This window comes from Ailuropoda melanoleuca, chromosome 9 (assembly GCF_002007445.2).
Source record: "Ailuropoda melanoleuca isolate Jingjing chromosome 9, ASM200744v2, whole genome shotgun sequence".
Taxonomy (NCBI): Eukaryota; Metazoa; Chordata; class Mammalia; order Carnivora; family Ursidae; genus Ailuropoda; species Ailuropoda melanoleuca.
Window position 1 is genome coordinate 87,371,024 of NC_048226.1, and position 22,380 is coordinate 87,393,403.

At 43.6% G+C, this 22,380-nt stretch overlaps 1 protein-coding gene across 2 annotated transcripts; it reads right to left on the reverse strand.

Moving 5' to 3' along the window:
- Window positions 1-1,986: 1,986 nt before the first annotated feature.
- Window positions 1,987-21,358, reverse strand: C9H8orf76 (chromosome 9 C8orf76 homolog). Of its 2 annotated transcripts, none has more exons than XM_002924319.4 (6): window positions 21,190-21,358; window positions 18,225-18,320; window positions 17,336-17,479; window positions 12,571-13,028; window positions 8,309-8,441; window positions 1,987-2,327 (listed from the first exon to the last, which is right to left on the reverse strand). In XM_002924319.4, exons 1-6 carry the CDS (start codon window positions 21,304-21,306, stop codon window positions 2,130-2,132), a joined length of 1,146 nt encoding a protein of 381 aa, XP_002924365.2. In that variant the 5' UTR covers window positions 21,307-21,358; the 3' UTR covers window positions 1,987-2,129. The 2 variants fall into 2 exon arrangements, with proteins under 2 accessions (XP_002924365.2, XP_034524473.1); XM_034668582.1 differs by lacking the exon at window positions 1,987-2,327 and adding an exon at window positions 7,672-7,692.
- Between the last annotated feature and the right edge of the window lie 1,022 nt (window positions 21,359-22,380).

Consider the following 22,380-nt stretch of genomic DNA (forward strand, 5'->3'; position numbering starts at 1 on the left):
CATTGCTCGGTTAACCCTACCCTTCGCCATCTGTGCTGGAAATGATCAAGATGACGTGTGTGATGAAACTCTGAGGTGCCCAGTATTCCTGAGTGCCCTTTCCTACCTTGCATTACAGCCAAGCCTCCCAGTGCAGGCTTCTCACACACGTCACCATGTTGCTGCCAGGAAAGTGAGGTGGGGCAGGCGTATGGGAAGATTCACGAAGACCACTCACGCGGTTCAGGACAGCACAATGGATCTGGGAGGACAGCCAGAGGGCTGAAAGCTAAAAGCATGGACAAAGTTAGAAGGGCACTAGGATCAAGAGGGGAAGCCAAGCCAGACTAGAGGGAAAAGGGCATTTCTAGGAAGCCTAGACTAACAGGAGAAAGGGGGTTAGCTCCAGAGAGAGAAACAGGCAGGGTGCTTCGAATGCCTCAGCACTGTGTTGGATCTTCGGGGGATTAAATTTTTGTGCAAACAAAATAAGATGCTAGCCAGTTAATTCAAAAATTCAACAAGGATTTCATGAAATGCCAGGTATTCTGCCCCAAGGATACCGATATGAAAGAGACAGTCCTAGTCCCTGATTTTATGAAGTTTAAAGTCTATCATGAAAACAAGCAAGCAATTACAGTAGAGTAGTCAAGAACCAAGATGGGAAGGAAATAGTGAAGGAGCACGAAAGAGGGAAACCTACTGCCACCTGGAGGTCAAGACTTCTGGGACGCTGTAAGGGAGTGGAGACCTGAAAGGTGAATAGAATCAGCCCTCTGATGGGGGGCGGGGAGAGGTGCCAGACCCAACTGCCAGTGTGAAGGCCTAAATACAAAAGCTACAGCGCATTTAAAGCTGGGGAGCAGGGACGGAGAGCGCTTGGGAGCCAAAGGCTCTATCGTGAAGGGATTGGCAGTTTGGGCTCTATCCTGAGGGGCCATTCGCAACTAGACCATAAACTCCCAGACAGCCAGTGTCTCCATGGCAACTGCACAATGCTTGTCACGTAACAGGGGCTCCATAGTGATTGTTCATGACTCCGTGAGTGGATGGAGGGCAATGGGAGCTGTTGAGAGGTTTCCATGCTTTTTAATGGTTCCTAAAAATTACAGTGTCTATTAATCATACCAATCTTTCATTTCCCATTAGAGATAAATGACAACTTAACAATTGCTAGTCAGGCTGTCATACGTACTAAAGAGCAGTCAAAATAGAGCAGTCTGTTTGGGGATGGGGCCTGGGAACCGGTGAAGCAGCAGGTGAAGCAGAAGGGAAATCCTGGGGACGCCACTTCTTCGCCCAGGGCTGGAATTCTTACCCCTCCGCTGAGAAGAATAAAACGCCGTGTGGGACAACACTTGATGAAGTTTTTGGTGGACTATTAAATCCCTCTCCTCATAAGGGAGCTCTTCCATTCCAGATGATGTAAGGTAAAGGCCTTTTGTATTGAAGATGTTAGAGACCGTGACTATAATCCGTGCATCTGCAAGGACAGGACCGTCACCCACCCTGCACGACAGTGCCCCGTGGGCCTCACGTTTCTGTGCATCGGGGGAGCAAGGCACTAACTGCCCTTCGTTCCAGACCATCTTTTCATCACGATGTTTGCACAGCAAACAGCCTTACAAAAGAGACAGTATCCTCTGTGGCCCAAGGCAAGAGTGCTGACTACCAACCGTCAGAGAAGACCTGAGTTTCCAGAACGCAGTCCACCCACGCGCACTTTCATTTGGGCCCGTACACAAAATCTCAGAGCCTCTGCAGACTTTGATACGCCCCTCTTAAAAATGGTTTACTTTTACATTTCAACATTCTTATTCTTTCCTGATGGGTTTACCTGAGCAATGTGGATACTTTTACTGCCGATTATAACACAGCGCCTGTTTGAAAAACTCTAAGGGCCCCTTCTACACCTTCCCACCAGGTGTCTTCTAAAGGAAGAGCAGGTCTAAGATAAGTGAATGGCAAAAATCTACCAAGAAATCAAGAAACTGAACACAGTAGAAATAATCTGTGAGAAGCTGTTTTTATAAAACATAAATGATCATTTTAAATTCACTATATTCCATGATTAGCAGTGGAATCTGTCTGAAGTGAACAAGGACAATTAAAACACTGCAGGATGTTTTCTTTTGTTTTTAAAGGGACCACTAAGCCAAGATTTGTATCTCTGTATGGAACTGATTTTCAAAGGGACAGAAGTGGTCTTTGATCTTTCTGAACCACTTGTCTTCAAATTCTTTCGAAGATGCAATCACCAAGGCAGTCAGGGCTGCAGAGCCAACACACTTCACCTCTGTGTGAACCTCATCTTTTATTTTTTCTGGGACGATATCTTCTCCCATAACCTGCAGCAGGAGGGAAAAAAAAAACAAAAAACCTGTCCCAATAAAAGGGGCAGCAGACGTGGAGCGGAAGAGTATGCTATTCATCAAGTGTAAAGGGTTTCCTATCAGGAAAGAGAGAAAGAGAGAGGAAGAGGAAGAGGAAGAGGAAGAGGAAGGAAGGAAGGAAGGAAGGAAGGAAGGAGGGAGGGAGGGAGGGGAGCGAAGGGAGAAAGAGAAAACCAGCAGAAATACTTTAGCAGCCAGGAGACAATCCCAACGTATTGAAAAGACGTTTGTTCAGAAGCAGCGACCCAAGGACGACAGAGGTAGCACACCCCACTCTCCTCCTCTCTCCCCTGGGTGAACAAGTCACTGGAATACGAATGTGGCAGCTCTTCCTCCTACAGGGAGTGCCCCGTCAACATTCTTAAGTCAAAGATCACCTTCTGCTGGCAAGCATGCATCTGCGAGTGCTTCTCCCTCCTCATAAAATAACCAGAAAGCAGAGCCCCGGCCGAATACTGCTGCTGGGGGTGCGGTGGGGGCAGATTCTTCCTCTCAGAACTGCTCCAAACAAGTCCAAGGCAGCAAACAGGCGAGTACCCTTGCCTGACCCAGAGAGACCCAATCCCTCCGGAGATGCTGTCGCACCAACCCCAAGGACCCTAGGCGCTGGCTGCCCTCTGAAGGCACAACACTGCTCCCTACTGGTCAGAATCAGGCCCAGAGCTTGTGCTGGTTTCTCCAGTAAGACGTGCCGAAATTCAGTTGTGGAGAGCCTGCACCCGAACCCACTAAGTGAGCTCATCTCTGGTAAGGACAGCGAACTAAAATTAAGTCTCAACACATTTCATATCGTTGGCACAAAAGGTTAGGGAGCCATCTGGCAGGGGTGCTGTAAAGGGAATTTAAGTTACTTGGATTTGGACTAGATGATATCTAAGTTTCCTGAAAACCTGAGATCCAATGTGTTCATGAATACTCAAATTACAATGGATTAGAGACCTATTCAAAGAAGGGGTTCCACTGACTTTAAATATCAAAGACTACTTGTATTAGGCAAGAGCTAATGAGATGAATAGCTTAACCAGGCAATTGTCAGCATTTATTAAAGCTTGGTGTTTTCATTAATTCTAAGACAATTTTGTTTTGTATTTCAACATTTCTGACATCAAGAGGTACCTCACAACACGGGCGTGTCGCAGCATAAATGGCTTCTTACTTTTCTTTTAGTGGCCCATCAAATAATGATGTGTCTTACAACTGATGACTTCTTGGACTCAATGAAATGCAGTATTTTAAAATCTGGGATATAACACCAAAAGTCTTTTTTTTTTAATAAAAAAGAGAACTGAATAATAGTAATAACCAAATGATGCAATATTCCAAAAGGAGGAATTAGCAGGTGCATCATTCGCAGGGGTCAAAATATCTGCAAAAATATCTGACCATATAAAAAAATTTAAACTTCTATATACCAAAAAAATCATACACTTCAGAAAATACTGCACATATAAAAGGTTAGTAAGCCTAGTATAGAGAGAGCTCTTAAAAAAATTAGTAAGAAAAACAGAAACATACAAATAGAATAACGAAGCAAAAGCATGACTAGGTATTTCACAAAATATAAAAGACCAATAAACATATGAAAAAACCGTTCACCTTAAGAGTAATCAAACAAATTAACACTAAAAAGTGCCATTTTTTACCAATCAAATCACAGATTTTGAAAAATAAGTTAATATGTGTAATATTGTTTTTATAGGTCAAAATGATCGACTATTGACAATTTCACATGGTTCAACCTAATATCTAGGACTGGAGAAGGCAAATCAGTATTCTCATACAGGATATGTAACTTGAAACAGAGTTTCTGAATCACAATTTGGAAATGAGCTTCAAGTCTTTAAAATGTTTGTGTACTTTAACCTAGTGATTCTATTCCTAGTAATCTATTCTAAAAGGAATAAATACACTGATTTTTTTTTTGCAAAGTCTTATTAAAATACTTAATATTTGTTAAATGTTCAGTATAGACGACTTAAGTAAATAAATGATAGCTCATCAAAAGCTATAAACTGGACTACTATCCGGCCATTACAAAATACATATTCAAACAGTATTTAAAGATACGGGGTCGCGGCATCTGGGTGGCACAGCCGGCTGAGTGTCCAATGGTTGCTTTCGACTCAGGTTGTGATCTCAGGATTGTAGGATCGAGCCCCACATGGATCTGCTTGAGTGTTTGTCTCCCTGTCCCTCTGCCCCTCCCCACCACGTGTGCTCTCTCTCATTCTAAAATAAATAAATAAATCTTAAAAAAAAAATAATAAAGATACAGGGTCACGATCATGTCACGTTAGGTAAAAATAACAAATATAAAGTGAAATGCACAGTTTCGCGATTCCTCAAAAATTTAAACAGAATCACCATGTGACCCAGCAAATTCCACTCTTAGGTATATATCCAGAAGAATTTAAATCAGGAATACTCAGATACCTGTACACCAATGTTCACAGCAGCCTTCTTCACAATAGCCAAAACGTGGAAGTGACCCAAGTGTCAATCACCAGAGGACTGGATAAACAAAATGTGGTGTATGTACACAGAGTGGGATATTATTCAGCCATAAAAAGGAATGAAGTTTGGACACAGGCTACAACATGGATGAACCTTGAAAACATTATGTTAAGTGAAATAAGCCAGACATAAAAGGGCAAATATTATGGGATTCCACTACTTGAAATAGCTAATGTAGGTACATTCATAGACACAGAAGGTAGATTAAAGGTTACTAGGGGTTGGAGGGAGGGGGGGAAGGGGAATGGGAATTATTGCTTAATGGTTACAGAGTTTCCGTTTGGGATGATGAAAAAATTTTGGAAATAGTGCTGATGGTTGCACAACACTGTGTGTGTAATTAATGAATTGTACACTAAACCATGATTAAGATAGCAAATTTTATGTTACATATATTTTTTATCTTAAAAAAAAACAGAGAAGGGGAGCTGTTACAGAATAAAAGAGTGTAAGAGACAAAAGAACCAAATATGGTTCCTATATGGATCCTTTAATTTTTTTTTTTAAAGATTTTATTTATTTATTCGACAGAGATATAGAGACAGCCAGTGAGAGAGGGAACACAAGCAGGGAGAGTGGGAGAGGAAGAAGCAGGCTCATAGCGGAAGAGCCTGATGTGGGGCTCAATCCCAGAACGCCAGGATCACGCCCTGAGCCGAAGACAGACGCTTTAACCGCTGTGCCACCCAGGCGCCCCTAATTTTTTTTTTTTTAAAGTAGGCTCCACACCCCACGTGGGGCTTGAACTCACGACCCTGAGATCAAGAGTTGGATGCTCTACTGACTGAGCCAGCCAGGTGCCCCTAGATCCTAACTCAAATAAAACAACGGTAAAACGAAAAAAAAAGTATGCAATCAAGGGATATTTAAGGACACAGGGTTATGTTTATGTCACAAAGTAAGATTAACAGAGCACAAAATGAAATGTACATTATAATCCCAATGGGGGCCCAGACATTTGTCTTCTTAAAAAAGCTCCACAGGTACTCCACATGCATTGTCCAGGTGGAGAACTACTATTCCACGCGGTCCATGATACACTGAGCATGGTAAAGAGTATGAAGATGTTTAAGACATATTGTAAGGATGTCTTCTTTGTAAGGATAACCTTACTTATAAGGAGACCTAAAATCTAGTTGAAAAGATAAGACATATTCTTGTATTTTGGGGGGCGGGGGCAAAGTGCTATCTATTCAAGCACTGACTCTCCTTAAGCTCAAGGAGGGAGCCATTGCCACAGACAGGGATGTTCAGGGAAAGCTTCCTAGATGTGGGACTTCAGCGGAGTCTCTGAGGATGGGAATACAGTAAGTGGGTGGGGATGAGAAAACCCATGACAAGTTTGTTAGATGTGGCAGACCAGTCTACAGGACGCAAAAGATTTGTGAAAGGAATTACGAGGTCCTAAGTCTGGGATTACTCTCTGAAAGGCCTTGGATATCATATGGAGGCACCTAAACCAAACCTGACCTCTGAGGTGATGGTGACACGCTTTAGTTTTTGAGCAAGCAGGTAATATGCTCAGAGCAATGCTGTGAGATAAACCTCAGACAGATCTGAGGGGAGAGAGCAAGGAAGCGAGGAGAGCCAAGCCAGGAGGTCACTGTGAGCCAAGCATGAGGTCATAAGGACAAGGGTGCTGGTGGTGCAAGAGAAATGGAAGGTGGACCTGAAGGAAGGGCGGCTGGGTGCCTGCTAGAGGTGAGAAGGAGAGGAACAGCCCACAGCGAGCGAGCTCCCAGGTCTGGATAAAAGAATGACAGACAGGACTGATGAAAAAAACAAACTCTACAACGAAGAAATGGTTCTCCCTGACTCCCCTCTGCTAGATACTGACAGAAGACTGACCAGGAAGCGTTTTGCTGAGTAGCTCCATTTTAGACACTTTGTACCTGCAGTGACAGTAAGATCATCAATCATCACTAAAGATTAGTCACTTAGGAGGTGTCTAGTCTGAGATGTGAGACAAGTGTTTCAGAGATGGAACTACAGATACAGACTAGAGGGTAATCAACCCAGTGGTGACAACTGAAACCATGTGTGGTTATGATTTCTGTGGGAGATGGCAGAGAGAACAGAGAACCTAAGTGGAACCTCTGAGAATGTCATTATTTAAGACACTGAGGAAACTAGGAAGTTCCAAGAGGCAGAGGAATATTAAGAATATAGAAGAAAATCAGACTGATACGGCCACTTAGAAGTAAAGGGAAGAGGAAACAGAAAGTGGGTGGCCAATAGCTATGAACACCAGAAAGAGGAAGGAAAACAAAGACTAAGGAAAGGCTACAGTAAACTTAGGAGGGATAGGCTATCCGCTGAGCATGTCTGTGGGCTCAAAGGAAAGGCTGAAAAAGGCTCAGAGAAGAGACAGGAGAGTGCGGTCCCATAAGAGAGAAAAGGGGTCCAAGTGGGAGTTTAGAGAAGGAAGAAAGGAGCCTGGCAATTTAGATACGCAAAAAGTATTTCTTGAAAGAATGACGTTAGGATGGATATGGATATAGACTTAATTCACAGGAAGAGTACCTGAACTGTCAAGTTTCAGTTACATACTAACAGGAACTAGCGTGAATAACTTAAATCCAAACATTATCTCCAAATGCGATCGTAAGTAATTTCAACATCACTTTTTAAAAAAACTAATGAGGGGCGCCTGGGTGGCACAGCGGTTAAGCGTCTGCCTTCGGCTCAGGGCGTGATCCCGGCGTTCTGGGATCGAGCCCCATATCAGGCTCTTCCGCTATGAGCCTGCTTCTTCCTCTCCCATTCTCCCTGCTTGTGTTCCCTCTCTCGCTGGCTGTCTCTATCTCTGTCAAATAAATAAATAAAATCTTTAAAAAAAAAATAAAAAAACTAATGAAGGTTAAACAAACAAACAAAACCAAACCCTGACATTTTAATTTCTTTGCAACCATCAAGGTAGTAGAAAGGTGGAACAGAAGGAAAGTGGACTTGTAGTGGGCTGGGCTCTGGTCCAGCTCTATAGCTTAAAATCTGACCTTAGGCAGGTCCCAACCCTTATGAGCCTCGCTCCCAGCCCCACCTGTCCCACAGGCCGTTCTGAGTGTTATGAGGACAAATGGAGGAAAAAACGTACAGAAACGCTGCAAGAATGCCAATAGTCATTCATTCGTTTAAACAACACTCAAAAAACAATTATTGGGCATTTATGATGTGCAAGCAGGCAGGTACTAACAAGCACCGACAGGAAAATGAAACAGAGCCCCTGCCTCTAGCACGCTGCAGGAGAAAGATGACGAAGAGGCCGCTTTCACAGAATAAGTGATCAAAAGGCACGTAAAGCAGGGAAAAAGTCCCTTAATAGAGGAGATTTGGCTGTTTTTTAAAAAATGGTACCAGAGCCAGGAAAAATACCTCTGATGCCCTGGTTCACATAAACCCCTAGGGTTTATACGAACACTCACCTCAGCTATCAACAACAAAGTGTCTTCTTTGAAGCTGAACCCTTTCATTTTATCTTCAATTTCCTGCTGAGTCCTTAAGTTCCTCTCCAAAGCAAATGATGTTTGCTGAGACTGGGTGAGCTGAAGCAAGAGCCTGAAAAACAGTAAGTCCCAATGTGTGGGCAACAGGTAAGAGAACGCAGTGAGGAAATGTGTGCAGAGGGCACAGGTACTGGGCTGATGGAAGTCCTACCGGGCTAAAGGAAGGTACTCACCTTCATTTAAACCCCTAAAGCTTCCCACTTGAGCAAACTGAGCAAACTGCCTTGGAGAATCTTCTTTTCTAAACTTCCTAGACCAATGCTTCTCAAAGAAATGTTTAGGGAGAAAAACCTCAAAAGGGCTTCCTGTAGAAGTCAAGTGATTGAAAGCACAAACTATTTGGAGTGAAAAGGACAAGCTTCCTAATCAAAGGCTCCTCCTCACAAAGTGTCGGGATGTGCTCCTTTGAAGTCAGTGTTCTGTGACCCTTTAAATCCCCTCAAGGCACAGTCACTCCACCTCGAGGACTAATTATATCCTCCAGCATACTTTACTTACCCAAAGCAGGGTCAAGTCTTTGACAACCCTCTGATGACCACCTTGCAACTGCCTCACCGCTAGCCTCACCGCTAACTTCCCATCGTGAGCATAACCTGGTCTTCCCTTTCCTCCTCCCTCCCGTCCTTGTCACATGGCTCCTTCTCTCCATTGTTTTTTAAAGTACTGAATGTGGGGGTGCCTGGGTGGCTCAGTCTGTTGAGCAGCCAACTCTTGATTTCCGCTCAGGTCAGGATCTCAGGGTGGTGAGATCGAGCCCCACATCGGGCTCTGTGCTGAGCAGGGAGTCTGCTTGGGATTCTCTTTCCTCTCCCTCTGCCCTTCTCCAGGCTCCGGCCCACTCACACGTTCTCTCTTTCTCTCTCTCTCAAAGGAATGAATGAATCAATCAATCAATCTTAAAATATTGAATGTGTGGATTTTCCAGTTTCCCTCAGGCCTCACTGGTCCTTATTGCTATTCCCACAAGCACTCGGCTCTCTTGTTCACTCATTTCATGTCCTGAATGGACACTCACTACTCTAGGCACTGGGAGATACTGGCAGGCAAAACAGACAGGTTCCTGCATCAAAGAATGGAAGGAGACAGATCACAAGATTACCTCAGGTAATGAGGAGTGCGGTGCAAAAAATAAAAAAAATTTAAAAAAATTAAAAAAATCCAAGCAGGGTGGATCAAGTATCTGCTTCAGGTGGAGCCATGAAGGAAGACTTTTCTGAGTCACCACTCGAGCTAAGACCTAATGATGAGCCAGCCACCAGAATATCAGGGAAGGAGGCCCAGACACAGCAATTAGCTTGATGTGTTTGAAAATTGTGAAGATCACTGTGGCTGGAATGGAGAGAAACAACAACAACAACAACAACAACAAAAACTAGTAAATGAGATGAAAGGAAAGGCCAGGTCAATATCTCGCAGGCCATGGAAAGAAGCAGGACGCTTATGTAAGGGCAACAGGAAGTCACCGGAGAGTCTGGTAGGAGAGCGTGCTCTGACCCACATTCTCCCAGTTCACTCAAACCTGCTTATGTTACCTACCTGGCCTCTGGAAGCACGTACATTTGTGACCCCTTTTATCTTTGATATCCTTGCTTTCCCCTCTCTTGCTCCTGAAAGTACTAGAAAATACAGCTTACACTTGCTTCTTCTGTCTCATGTTCATTCAGCCCTCTGCCCTATGCCTGGTCACCCACTGTTACTCAAACTACCTTCTCAAAGGCTGCAAATGACCTCCTCACTTCCAAAGCCCCTCCTCAGAATCGATCCTACCTGACTTCCGTCATCTGGCTGCTAATCTCCCTCCTGAAACTCCTTTATCTCTAGCTCCCTTCTTCTGAGCTCAACTCCTCCGAGGGAAAAGCTCCGACTGGATGTCCTATAGGCACTTGAATCTCAGCACATTAAACCAAAATCTTTACTTCCACCTTAAGTCTGCTCTGCTCCTCCTGCCATGTATCCTGTCTTAGCAAACGGTGCCACCATCCAAGGTAGACTCTTGACTCGTCTTGGACATCTTTGCTCCTCCTCCCCTCCCTGCCTTTCCCATACCCTCAGCTGGTCACCAAGTTCTGTCTATTCCATCCTGCAGTGACGTCCATCTCCTCGTTTTATTACCCTTGCATTACCCTAGGTCAGATCCTCGTCACCACCCACCGATGACTTCACAGCTCCTTCACTGGTGTCTCGAGATCCCAACTCCTTCCTCCAAAATCTCCTCCCAGCCACCAGATCTCTCTCTCGAAATCACAGCTCTTGTCACACCGTTTGGACATTTAAAACCTCAAATACTATTCAGGCCTTCAACATAAGGACCAAATTCTTTAAGATGACATTTAACATCTGCTAATAGAAGTACAACCTTCACCGAATGCTTACCATATACTGCGCACTACCCCAAGAGCTTCGGATCCTTGAATTCTAACAACCCCACGAAGAAGGCATGTCCCCTTTCCTCCAAGAAGACGAAGACGAAAGAACTGGAGAGCAGAGAGTCAAAGTAACTTGTGCAAGGTCAGACCACTAGCAAGTGGAGGAGTCCACACTCGTTCACTCAGGAACAATTTATTAAGTTCCTTACAATGAGATCGGACTCCAAAACCCCTCCTCCTCCTCACTCCATCATCCTGGCTTGTGGTCTGCAGCCCACCTCTCCGGCTCCACCACCAACACTGCTGTCACTGCAGCAGTCTGTGCAATGACACTGCACAACACTGGTCCTTCCACCCAGTGGATTGCTTACTGCCTCTTCACCTAGCATGCATCTTCTCATCTGGGGAATATTCCAGAGTCAGCAAAATACCCCAGAAAGAACACAAGCTGTGGAATCAAAGGCCTGGGTCCAAATCAGGGCAGCATTTCAGAGCTGCGCCACTTTGGGCATAATTCTAAGTTAGTTTCCTAGTCTCTACAATGGGATCCCAACGTCCCCCCAGAGAGAGGTAAGGATTAAAATGAAATAACGCATATAAAGCTCCAGTACACATTTCTCTCAATAGCTGATGAAGGTGCCCAGAAATATCTGCCAGAAGCATCACTCCCCTGTAAAGGTTTCCTTCTTCCTGCTACACTGAACCGCTCACTTTACCTGTCCTGTAGGGGTCTGCTCACACTACTAATACCCCGTTAGCGCCTGTGCCACCTGTCACTGACTATATGTGTATTTTCCGCAGCACACTGAGTGGTGTAAGGAAGGGCTTTTAAAGAAAAAAAAAAAAAGATTTCCTTATTTTGAAAGACAGAGAGCATGAATAGGGGGGAGGAATGGAGGGAGAGAGGGAATCCAGCTGAGCGGGGAGGCCGACTTGGGGCTTGATCCCATGACCCAGAGATCATGACCCAAGCTGAAACCAAGAGTCAAACGCTCAACCAACTGAGCCACCTAGGCGCCCTTCAAAGGGCCTCTTTTTAACAATCTTTATGATTCCAGCACCGAGCATGTGCCCGGCATACCAGTGGTTCAACGTACTTCTGAATTAAAGTAACACAGTCAACACTAAACATCTGCTGAATAAAGTTTCCAATTTGCTTCATAGATACCACTTCTCAGTAAGCCTCACTGTTAATATTTCTATAATTCTCCAGAGTTAAAAACAACAACAACAACAATACTCTTCTGGCATCATTTGAGACCTAAGAGAATCTGTTTCATAAATTATAGAATTTGGTCAAGTGTATGTTCCCCTTTCCCTTAAACTTTTTTTCCCCCTTAAACTCTTATTACTATGGATTTAAAGTGTTTGGAGTCCCTAAACCATGGGAATTCTCTGTAGAATGAGTTAAACGCTGTTTATTCATATTATTAATAGTGATTCAAACACAAGAGCAAATTTTTGTCTTTAGATTTCTGTGGAACCTATGAGTGAAAAATTCCTTGTTTAAAATACCTCTTCCCCTTTGTCAATGCTTTATACATTTAATTTTCTTATCCTAATTTTAATGTTTTTCAATTTTAACATTTTATCTTAGTATTGATACAAATCATATTCTTGGACAAATCTGGTTTTGTTTCTAAATCTTACATACTAAAAGGACATGTTCAAAGGATTCCAACCAGACCACAGGGAAAAAAATCTCAAAAACGTGCCAAACATCTATACTAGGACTTTTTGAAGCTTAAAATCAGAAAAGTAACACCCTCGTCCTGGGCCTAATACCGTGTGTTGTTGAATCCATTCTTCATTTACCTGGTTCGTATAAAAGAGGCACATGCTTTCATCTGAGTCTCTAGTGACACTGCCTCCCTCTTTTCTGCCGTGCAGTTCTGAACGTTTTTCAGAGCTTTCTCATTCTTCTGGTTATTGCTGCTGCTTGCTTCCACAGAAAACACAGAGCTCTCAGGCAAGGTTTCAGGAAAACACAAAAGACAGTCTTTTCCTGAGTGTGGAAAGGAGGATTTGATAGTTTTGTCACTGGAGGTGAAACTGTTCTGTTTCTGAGATGACGCACACAATGTTGACAGAGCTGGCCCCAGCTTCAGGTAGGCCTCTGCCAATTTGCCCCAGTTCCAAGGATCAAAAGGATGCAAAGAAATTAGTTTCTGTAGGCAGAGAATTGTCTTCTCCAAGTTCGGCAGACTTGAACAAATAGCCAACTGGAGGTAGAGCACAGTGGTTAAATGGTCTGTGTTAGTTGCTTTATTTTCCTAAGGAGGAAAAAGAAAGTTAAAAACTTGATTATTTTTTTAAGATACTATTTTTAAGCAATCTCTATACACACGATGTGGGGCCTGAACCCACAGCCCCGAGATCAACACTTGTACGCTCCACCGACTCAGCGAGCCAGGTGCCCAAGAGTTAAAAACTTTAAATTGCAGACGTTTTCCAAGTAAAAATGGAGACGCCTAAAAACCCAAGCTGTGTATGTTGTAAATTAGAGGTATCTTCAGTAGCTACAAGTAGAGACAACTGTTTGAAGCTGTAAACCTAGAGAAATACATACTACCTACCAAAATAACCACCACACATTCCCAAACATCCCGTCAGAACCATAGCATAATTCATGTGACAGTGGCCTGACAAAATTCAGCAGCCAAATCATAAATGTCAGTTTATCTTCCATTTTTATTGTAATCTTTATTGTCTTAGCCAGATAGCTGAAAGACCCAGCCAACTTTTTTTTACCCTGGGCTAATGGTTCCATTTTAATATTCCAGGCTTTCTAAAAATCCAAATGGTAATTTCCTTGAGGATTCAAATGGACTCCATTTCCAAATCTGACTTGGCTTAGACATCTTAAACAGGATAGCCCTGAAGCTCTCAGTGCTTCATGAAGCATCATAATTGAATCCAAATGCCGTCCCTGGTAACCATTACCAAGGCCAATTATTTTTGGCCAGAAGGGGTTGCTTGGTTTCCTTCTGATCAGAAAATGCTTTTCAAGTCTCTTTAACCAGAGCTGCCACCTCTTGCCTAACTTGCCATATGGCAAAAGCCCTGTGGGTTAGGGAAAACAAGGCTTCTTTTTCTACGTTAGTCTGTGGAGAGCAGATGGCCGACTAAAATTACCTTTCAGTTAATTTTAAGCCTAAAGAAAACCTGGCCTACTAGTATCCAGACCAAGCTCCTGCATACAACTACAATGGGCAAGAAACGCAAGGAAAACTACCCAGGATGCAGCCCGAAGAAACAGACCAGTGACTGCAAGCTTGGGGAGAATTCTAAATATTTTTATATTAAGTGAGAACACAGAAAATACAGCTCCATGCGACCTATCTGGTGATACTGCACCTTTGTAATGACAGAACAGATGTCGTCTTATTAATACTATTGTTTCGTATTTTGTCCTTCCTGATAGACCATTAGGTTCCAAAAGGGGTTTTTTTGTTTTGTTTTTACTTTTTTAAACTCATTTATTTCAACCTCAATCAGTTCTGACCACACATAAAATTCTTAAGTTTTCCCTTCAGAAAACTTCTACAACTTTTTCTTTTTAAGTTTTATTTTAATTCCATTGAGTTACCATACAGGTGTTATGTTAGCTTCAGGTGTACAATATAGTGACTTAACACTTCCATACCTCACCCTCTGCTCATCAAAAGTGCACATCTTAATCCCCATCACCAAGCTTACCCATCCCCCTACCCCCAATCCCCTCCCCTCTGGTAACCATCAGTTTGTTCTCTATAGTTAAGAATCCGTTTCTTGCCTTTTGACTTCTCTCATTTTTCCCCCAAATGTTTTTTTTGTTCAATGCTGAATTCCTAGTGGAGAGCTTAGCACCTCGAACATAACAGATGTTCAGTAACTGAGTAATACATCTTCATGTCTTTTATTTATAAGGAGAATAACACATATAGACTTTAAGAAATGCTACCTTTCTTCCAGGACTACTCCATAGTGCTTTACGCTGTTTAGGAACATTTCATATTGAGAATGTATGTTGGGGTAGAGGCTGTTACATATAAACCATGATTTCGATGGGAGGGTTTTTATAGCATAAATAGTAAATAACTCTCTGGAAATTAAATTCCATGTAAATGACTTTGTGTGATCTTTTCCAGAATAATGCAACTACTTCTGAAATGCAATAATGACGACAAGAATGAATGTTCATGGAGTTCGAGCATAATGCCAGGCACTATTCTAAGCACTTTACTTATTTAATCCTCATGACAATCCTTTAAAATAGATTCCATCATTATGCCCATTTCATAGAAGGAGGAACTGAGTCACAACAGAGAAGTCAGAGAACGTGCCTGCAGCCACACAGCTAGCAAGTAGCAGGGCTACAGTCAGTCATACCAGAAGGCACAGAATGAAAGGTACTTTAGAAGAGCTGGTGCGCGTTAGCTGGTTTGCGTTAGCTGGTTTAGGATTCTCCCTCTAGATGCACAGTGTATTGCAGGGTATGGATATGTTCCATCTGTCACCGGAGTACTGAGCCCAGAGCCAGGCACATGGTGGGACTAAAGTCAATGTTTGTAGACGGCACACATTTAAAAGAGTCATTTACCGTCAGAAAGCAATGTCCTTAACCACAGCTTATCACAGGAGCATATCAGTTCCTGTAAGCTGTTTAATTATTAAATAAGAAATAAAATAGAAATGAGTTCTATTACAAATTTTGTCCAAAAATCATTAAGAAGAGAGACGAATTAGAAGTTGTGAGCATAAAGTGTTCATACCCTGATGGGCACTCCAGGACGAGCTATTTTATTCCATGCTCTATACCGACCTGTCTCCCTACAGAATGCGAAAGGACAATAACTACCGAGACAAACCCAGAAATAGGCCAGAGCTAATAACAAAAGAGAAAAGTCTATAAGTAGGGAAGAAATTTATAAAATAAAACAAAACACGAGGTGCCAGGCCTTGAGAAACTATGCAGATTGGTGGGTGAGACGCACTGGCCTGTACTGCTGGTTCCTTCCCCACCACGGTACCTAGAAGCCTGATGGACAGTTCTCAGTCCCGGCAGGGAGCTGAAGGTCTTCTGATGGGTCCTTCCTCCTGCTTCGCCACATCCCCAGCTCTGGACACCTGGCATCTGCTGACAGCAACAGATGTTTCTCTGAACCTCAGGAACAGACTTCCTACGCTGGAGGGAGCCACAGGAATGATCCAGACACTAACGCCACTGCCACTGCCTTCTGTAGGTTAGGCAGGGAAGAGCAGAGTGGCAAGGTGCAAGAGATACCAGGAAGAGAGAGGTGACAGGAGAGCACAGAACAGGAACCAAGGATGGGTGCCTGATGTCTAGAAAACGGTAGCGAAAGGGCCATCACTGCTGCTAATCCACAGACCCGGGAGACCAAGAATGAACGCTGCTAGATCCCACCAAGTTCACTGCTTGTGCCACGTGCTTCCTGAACAAGGTAATCTTACCTTCTGGCTTAAGAATTAACCCACATTTATTGGAGGGGAGAAAAAGAAGAACAAGACACAGCTGTTTTCCACGTTCTAAAGACAATTTCCAAGATTTGCTCTCACTGCAAGAGGCTGAGGTCCTAGGCAATGAACCCCATTGGCAAGTAAATTTAGGGATTTTTCCTAGTTAATGAGATGGAGGAGGACAGTTCAATTGCATGCATACTTTATTTATTTCTTTTAAAGATTTTATTTATTTATTTGACAGAGATAGAGACAGCCAGTGAGAGAGGGAACACAAGCAACACAAGGAACTCATAGCGGAGGAGCCTGATGTGGGGCTCGATCCCATAACGCCGGGATCACGCCCTGAGCTGAAGGCAGACGCTTAACCGCTATGCCACCCAGGCACATGCCCCTGCATGCATACTTTAGGCTGACTTCTGGTCAACCTGATCCGCAGGGCTCAAGATCAGTGTGTGGGTGCCTCATTAATTCCCTCTGAGGAAGAAAACTGGTCATCTATAAACTAAGATTGGTCAACGTAGACCAATACTCATATAAAATTTACACACAGAAAAACCAGAAGTAAATAAAAAAATGCCTTTATCTGAAAACAAAAACAAGCAGAATCTAGAATTGCAAATAACTGCTTTTCTTTATCCCTTAAAAAAGGGATTCTGTGAATTCCATTTAAGAATAAAAAAGGCTGTTAAGCTTGGCTCAGTATGTTTAGGGATTTTTGGTAACTTTTTTCTTGTTTACAAAAGTAATCCATGTTCACTGTAGAAATTTTGGAAAATAAAATCTAAAAAAAAAAAATTAAAGAAAAAAACATTACTAATGATCCTCCTACTTTGAACGTTTACTCCTAACAAGAGTAAAACCGTTTTTTACAAATGAGATTTTCAGGCAATGAAGAATTTTGAGCATAACACAGGCAAGAAAAAATATGACAAAAATTGACTGTCTAGAGCTCCGAACTGTTCATCATTCTAAAGTTCTTACACCACTGAAGATTTTTTTCTACTTATCCAAACCCATAGATTTTGCGGCTAGCAAGAAGTTGTTTTTTGTTTTTAGAAAATAAACTATTCAATAATCCCAGGAAAGTAAAAGGAATATAAGCAATGAAACCACTTACCAAGTTTGTAGCGATCTCCAATGCTTCTATGTGCCTTCCCAGGTGAACCAGACACCGAGCCTGGCCTTCCTGGACATCCCTTTTCATGGCAAAATTCGTGGATGGCAGTTTTTCAGAGATGCTGGAATACTCTTGCAGTGCTCTCTGCCAATTATTTGTTAAATAAAGGAAATGAAGAGAAGGGATAAAAAGAGAGGCAAAAATATAGAAAAAAGGATTCAGTTACAGGAATGATTTTTTTTTCTTGGCACAGGGTATTATTATAACTGACTCTACAATGAACTATGGAAGGCTTCAGTATTTGTCAGTACATTTTTCTAAAAGGCTTTCTTTTCTAAAAGAAACGGCTGGAGACTATAACCGCTACTACCATGGAAAATATCACCGTATGGTAGGAAGAAGCATATTTTGGAGCCAAACAGACCAGGGTTTGAATCCTGGTTTTGCCACTAATTTGCTATACAACCTTCCTTCTCTCATCAGCAAGATAACAGTAAGACTCTTGTGAAGAAGAAATGAAATTTTATGTGTAAAGCAACCTGGTATCTACTTGTTCTTCCCCTCTCTTACACATTTTGGGGTGCTCTGCTCCTGTGACTCCATGAGGCATCTGGGCTAGAGGCTCCCGCAGAATGAGAAGATAAAGAACCTGGGGGAACAGACCTGCAAGGATCCCAAAAAGATCCCTATACTGTAGACACAGGAAACAAAACCAATGATATAGAGCCATGTAGAAAAAAGACAGAAACCTGGGTTCCTGAGATTGCAAACACTTATCACAGAAGATTAAATTCACCCCCACAAACAACACGTTCAAAACTAATATACTGTAACTGACAGAACAAGAGCCTATGTTAAGTAGCGTCACCTTATATATGTTGAATTCTACCTGATACTCTTGCCGTCTGTAGGCGAGGTCCCCTTTGAATTTCTTCAGAGTCAGGGCTTCAACATCATCACTGCTCTCTATTTCTTCATAAAACCACTAGAAATTGTGAAAATGGCATATTACAGAGAATTAAGTTATGCTTTCCCCCCTCATACTCAACTAGAAGCAATTTCCCATACATAATTGATTAAACCTCAAAAAACTGACATACTTCTTTAGGATGAGACTCAAAGAAAACATCCAACAAGAAGAATGACAATGTCAGCGATGGCTCAGTTTTCATTAAAATTATTGTGAGTCATACACATACCAATAATAAGAAACCTCTCAACTGAAAAAGCAGCACAGGCATATACGGTTCTATACAGAGCATTTCAAGATGGGGTCGTGGTGCCTGGGAAGCTACGTTTTAACTAGCACAGTTCCCATTGGTTCTTTAGACTGAGACAGGTTTCCCTGTAGAGACATTTTTAGAGTGGATGGAACCGGGACTGACGATCCTTTCTGGAAAGTACAAAGGAAAGAGGAATTACCTTTACTTATAGCCCTTTTATGAACACGTCGTAAAAGCAGAAAGTAGAATCTAACCAAAGAGACTGAAACTAAGGCTGAAAGGAGGTTTCCATGCAATCAAATACCAAAGACCTGGAGAAGAGAAGTTTGAGGAAACGGCCATCTGCAATATTTTATTCACTTTTCTACTGATAGACAGGAAAGCAAGACTGGGATTTCTCGGTTAGTGAGTAAAGAACATTAAGATGAGAAAACAGGTATAACAAAAAGCAGTCTGTGTGCCAGTTTTTCCAGCTTCAAAGCAGTAGCTCAATCTCCCTTTTCCTCACGGAACACACTGAGGCTAAACGTAGTCCACCCCCAGGTAAACGCTATTAAAATGCAACTGCATTTGTGGTCAAATTGCTTGGTTCTATTTCTAAAAGTGTTGCCTGGGTATCACTGCCCTCCTATTTACTTAGTAAAATAGTCTCTCTCCTTCATCTGATCCATCACAGCGAAGAAAGCTAGTAACTGCTGTTTCTCTGTTGTCCCTGAAGTATGGCGTTAAGTCAACAAGTCTATGTTCTGAGCCCATAATTCTTCCTCATGCTCTACTGCTTTCCAGTCACAACGCCAACCCCAACTTGCTGAATAATAACTGCCCAACTGCAAACCTTGATGAAATTTTCACAATCCCACCAGGAAATGATCAAGAAAAACTGGCTTTCAAATGACTGTTTCTATTCTCCCACATAACCTGCAGGTCCGCAACCATCCAGACAGGGATGGCTTCAAATTCTCCTTTCTGGTAAGAGGAAGGAGGGGAGAACTATGAGCCAGAGTGGATAAAGCCAACTTCTGACCCACAGAGAATCTGAGCAGGGACAACAGAAGTCTCCTGACCCAAGCTCCTGGCTTTGCACCCATGGAAATCAACATGACTTGAATAAGGCCTCCTTGAGTTCATGAACAGCATCAGAAACCAAACAAATCCTAAAGACAAGTGATTTTTGGATTTTACTTTGTAAGTGTACAGCACATCACACCTGACCAAGTATCTCACCCATTTCACTCCACGACAACCGTGTGAGCCAGCAAATATTATTTTTCCCAAATTACAAATAAGGAATTGACACTTCGAAAGGCAAGTGATAAAGCCAAGGCTGCAGTGCAGGGTCCTGTCTCATAACCACGGCTTTTAATTGCTGCACCACATGACTTCCCAGGTCCACTCCTGTTTTTAGTCTACTTGATCAACTACTACAGGTAACTTTGAAAGAATGTATGTGATAAGGAGAAAAGGAAGTTAAATAAGCAAACATAATTCAGTAATTACTGAGCACCTGACATCTTTAAGTACAACGGTTTTTGTTTTGTTTTGTTTTGTTCGTTCGTTTGTTTGTTTGAAGAGAGAGACAGAGAGCAGGGGGAGTGGCAGGCAGAGGGAGAGGGAGAAGCGGGCTCCCAGCTGAACAGAGCGCCTAGGATCCTGGGATCATGACCCGAGTGGAAGGCAGACGCCCAACCGACTGAGCCACCCAGGCGACCCCTAAATACAACAGTTTTAAGGCAAAATGAAGACAGTACAGGTAAAGGAACCTAGCACAGTGGCTGAAACAGGTAAGTTTCTGATAAATAGTACTGTAGTTCTTATACGTGAGATGAGATTTACATACATGCAATAACACCAAGCAATATTCTACCAATTCAAAATATTCATGGAGTTCCTATTAATGGACAAAAACTGCCAGGCACTGGAGGACATAAAGTTAAGCCCCCACTCTCCTGCGATCATTTAGCACTCGGGTGGAAGAGCTTTATGTTATTGGCAAGTGCTGTAATACAAATTGAATGGGGAGGAGGCGCTCAAAGACAAACGTATTTGCTTAGGAGGAGGAATCAGAAAAGACTTCCTGGAGGCGGCGGCATTCAAGGTGTGCTCTAAGAACTAGAACAGATTATTGAACGATCTGACCATGTGAGCGGGGCAGACGTGGGCTGGGACAATTCACTGAACAAGGGCAGGCCCGTGGGTGGCACGTTGCTGTCTGGGAAGCAGACAAGTTTTGGAAAGTGGGCGGTGGCCGGATTTCGGAGGCCCCTGACTGCCCGGTTGCAGAATCAGTGAGGCAGCAAGGAGTTACTGAAGATTTCAGGACAGCGAGTCTTGGGAACACCCGCCAAACGCCCCGTGCGAGTTACTCGCCGACAGCTCGGGGCCCAGCGGGCCAGGCCCACCGGGTGGGGCTGCTGAAGCGCCCCGGCCTCTTGGGGGAGGGGGAGGACAACGGGAGGGGAGGCCTGCGGGGGCGCAGTGTTGGCCTGGCAAGGCGGCGGGCATCCGTAGAACGACAACCTGGGTTCCGTGGGCGGCGGCGCGGGAGTGGGGCGTCTGAGGCGCTCCCTGCCCTGGACCCGCGGAGGCCAAGGCCGGGCGTCGGAAGAGGGGCCAGAAGCCCCGCCCTCTCACCTGCGGCTCGCAGCGCTTGGCGCGGTAGGACGCCGGCGGTCCAGGCCGCCGCTCCGGCCTCTCTTCGAACACCGAGTCCTCGAACTCGCCGCCCAGCAACCAGCACCCGGTCTCCATGGCGCGCCCGCCGCGGCACCGGGAGGGGGTGGTGTCTAGAGCAGCGCCCACGTGCGGGGCCAACACGGAAGGGGCGGGGCCGCCAGGACCAGAGCGCGGCATGCTGGGACTTGTAGTCTGGGGTTGGGGGCGCCCAAACCGGGATTTGGTCCGCTGCTGGCGTGGAGTCACGGTGGAACTTAGATTTTTATCTGATTGACACACTGATCGAAGCCGGGTTTGGAATGTTTGACTGCTTTGTTTCAGGAGATGGACAGAGAGATCGTTACCTGCACGCATCAAAAAGCACTGACTCCAGGGTAGCTTTTTTAAAAACTCGTACGTGGCACTGTGTTAAACACGTTTTTTGCACTTTGTATCCTCTCCCAGCAATTTGTGAAAGGTGCAGTGATTCCCACTTTGCAAATGAATCTATTGGGGTTTAGAGAGAGGTTAAGTAACTTGCTTAAGACCAATTTTTACGTGGCTAAGAGCTGAGAAATACAGAAATCAATCACTAGTCCCCTTGTCTCTGGAAAAGAGACACCACCGCCACCAATAATAAAGACCAGAGAACTCACCCATTTATAGAATGGAGGACAGAAATTTACTCTGGATGCTCCTTCAAGGACTTTTAATTCTACCGGTAGAAAAACATCGAATTCCAGATGTCTAAAACTAACATTTACTAAGGTTCTTATGCATTCAAGATATTCCTTGAGATGGTAAACTTGAAATTATAGACAAAATACCGGCCAATATCGCACAGTACAATATTATTGTGACATATTACACAGCAGGTTTTCCCTGGTTTTCCTTCTGTTTCTCCTTGCTCACCCGTTTCTCTTCCACCATTTGTCTTACAAGTTTCTTTCTTCAAGCCAATCTTCTGTTCCACAAACTCACCCTGGAAGAGCCTGATCCACTCCCCAACGTTTCAAAATCCATCTCTCAGCTAATCACTCCTCAAGTCTAGAACCAGGCCATATATCCAACAGGCTTGAGTGGAAGACTTCACCAGGGCAGCCTCCAGACATTAGCTACCGATTCATTCACCCATAGAAGGGTCATTTAAAAAAAAGGAGGAGGAGGAAG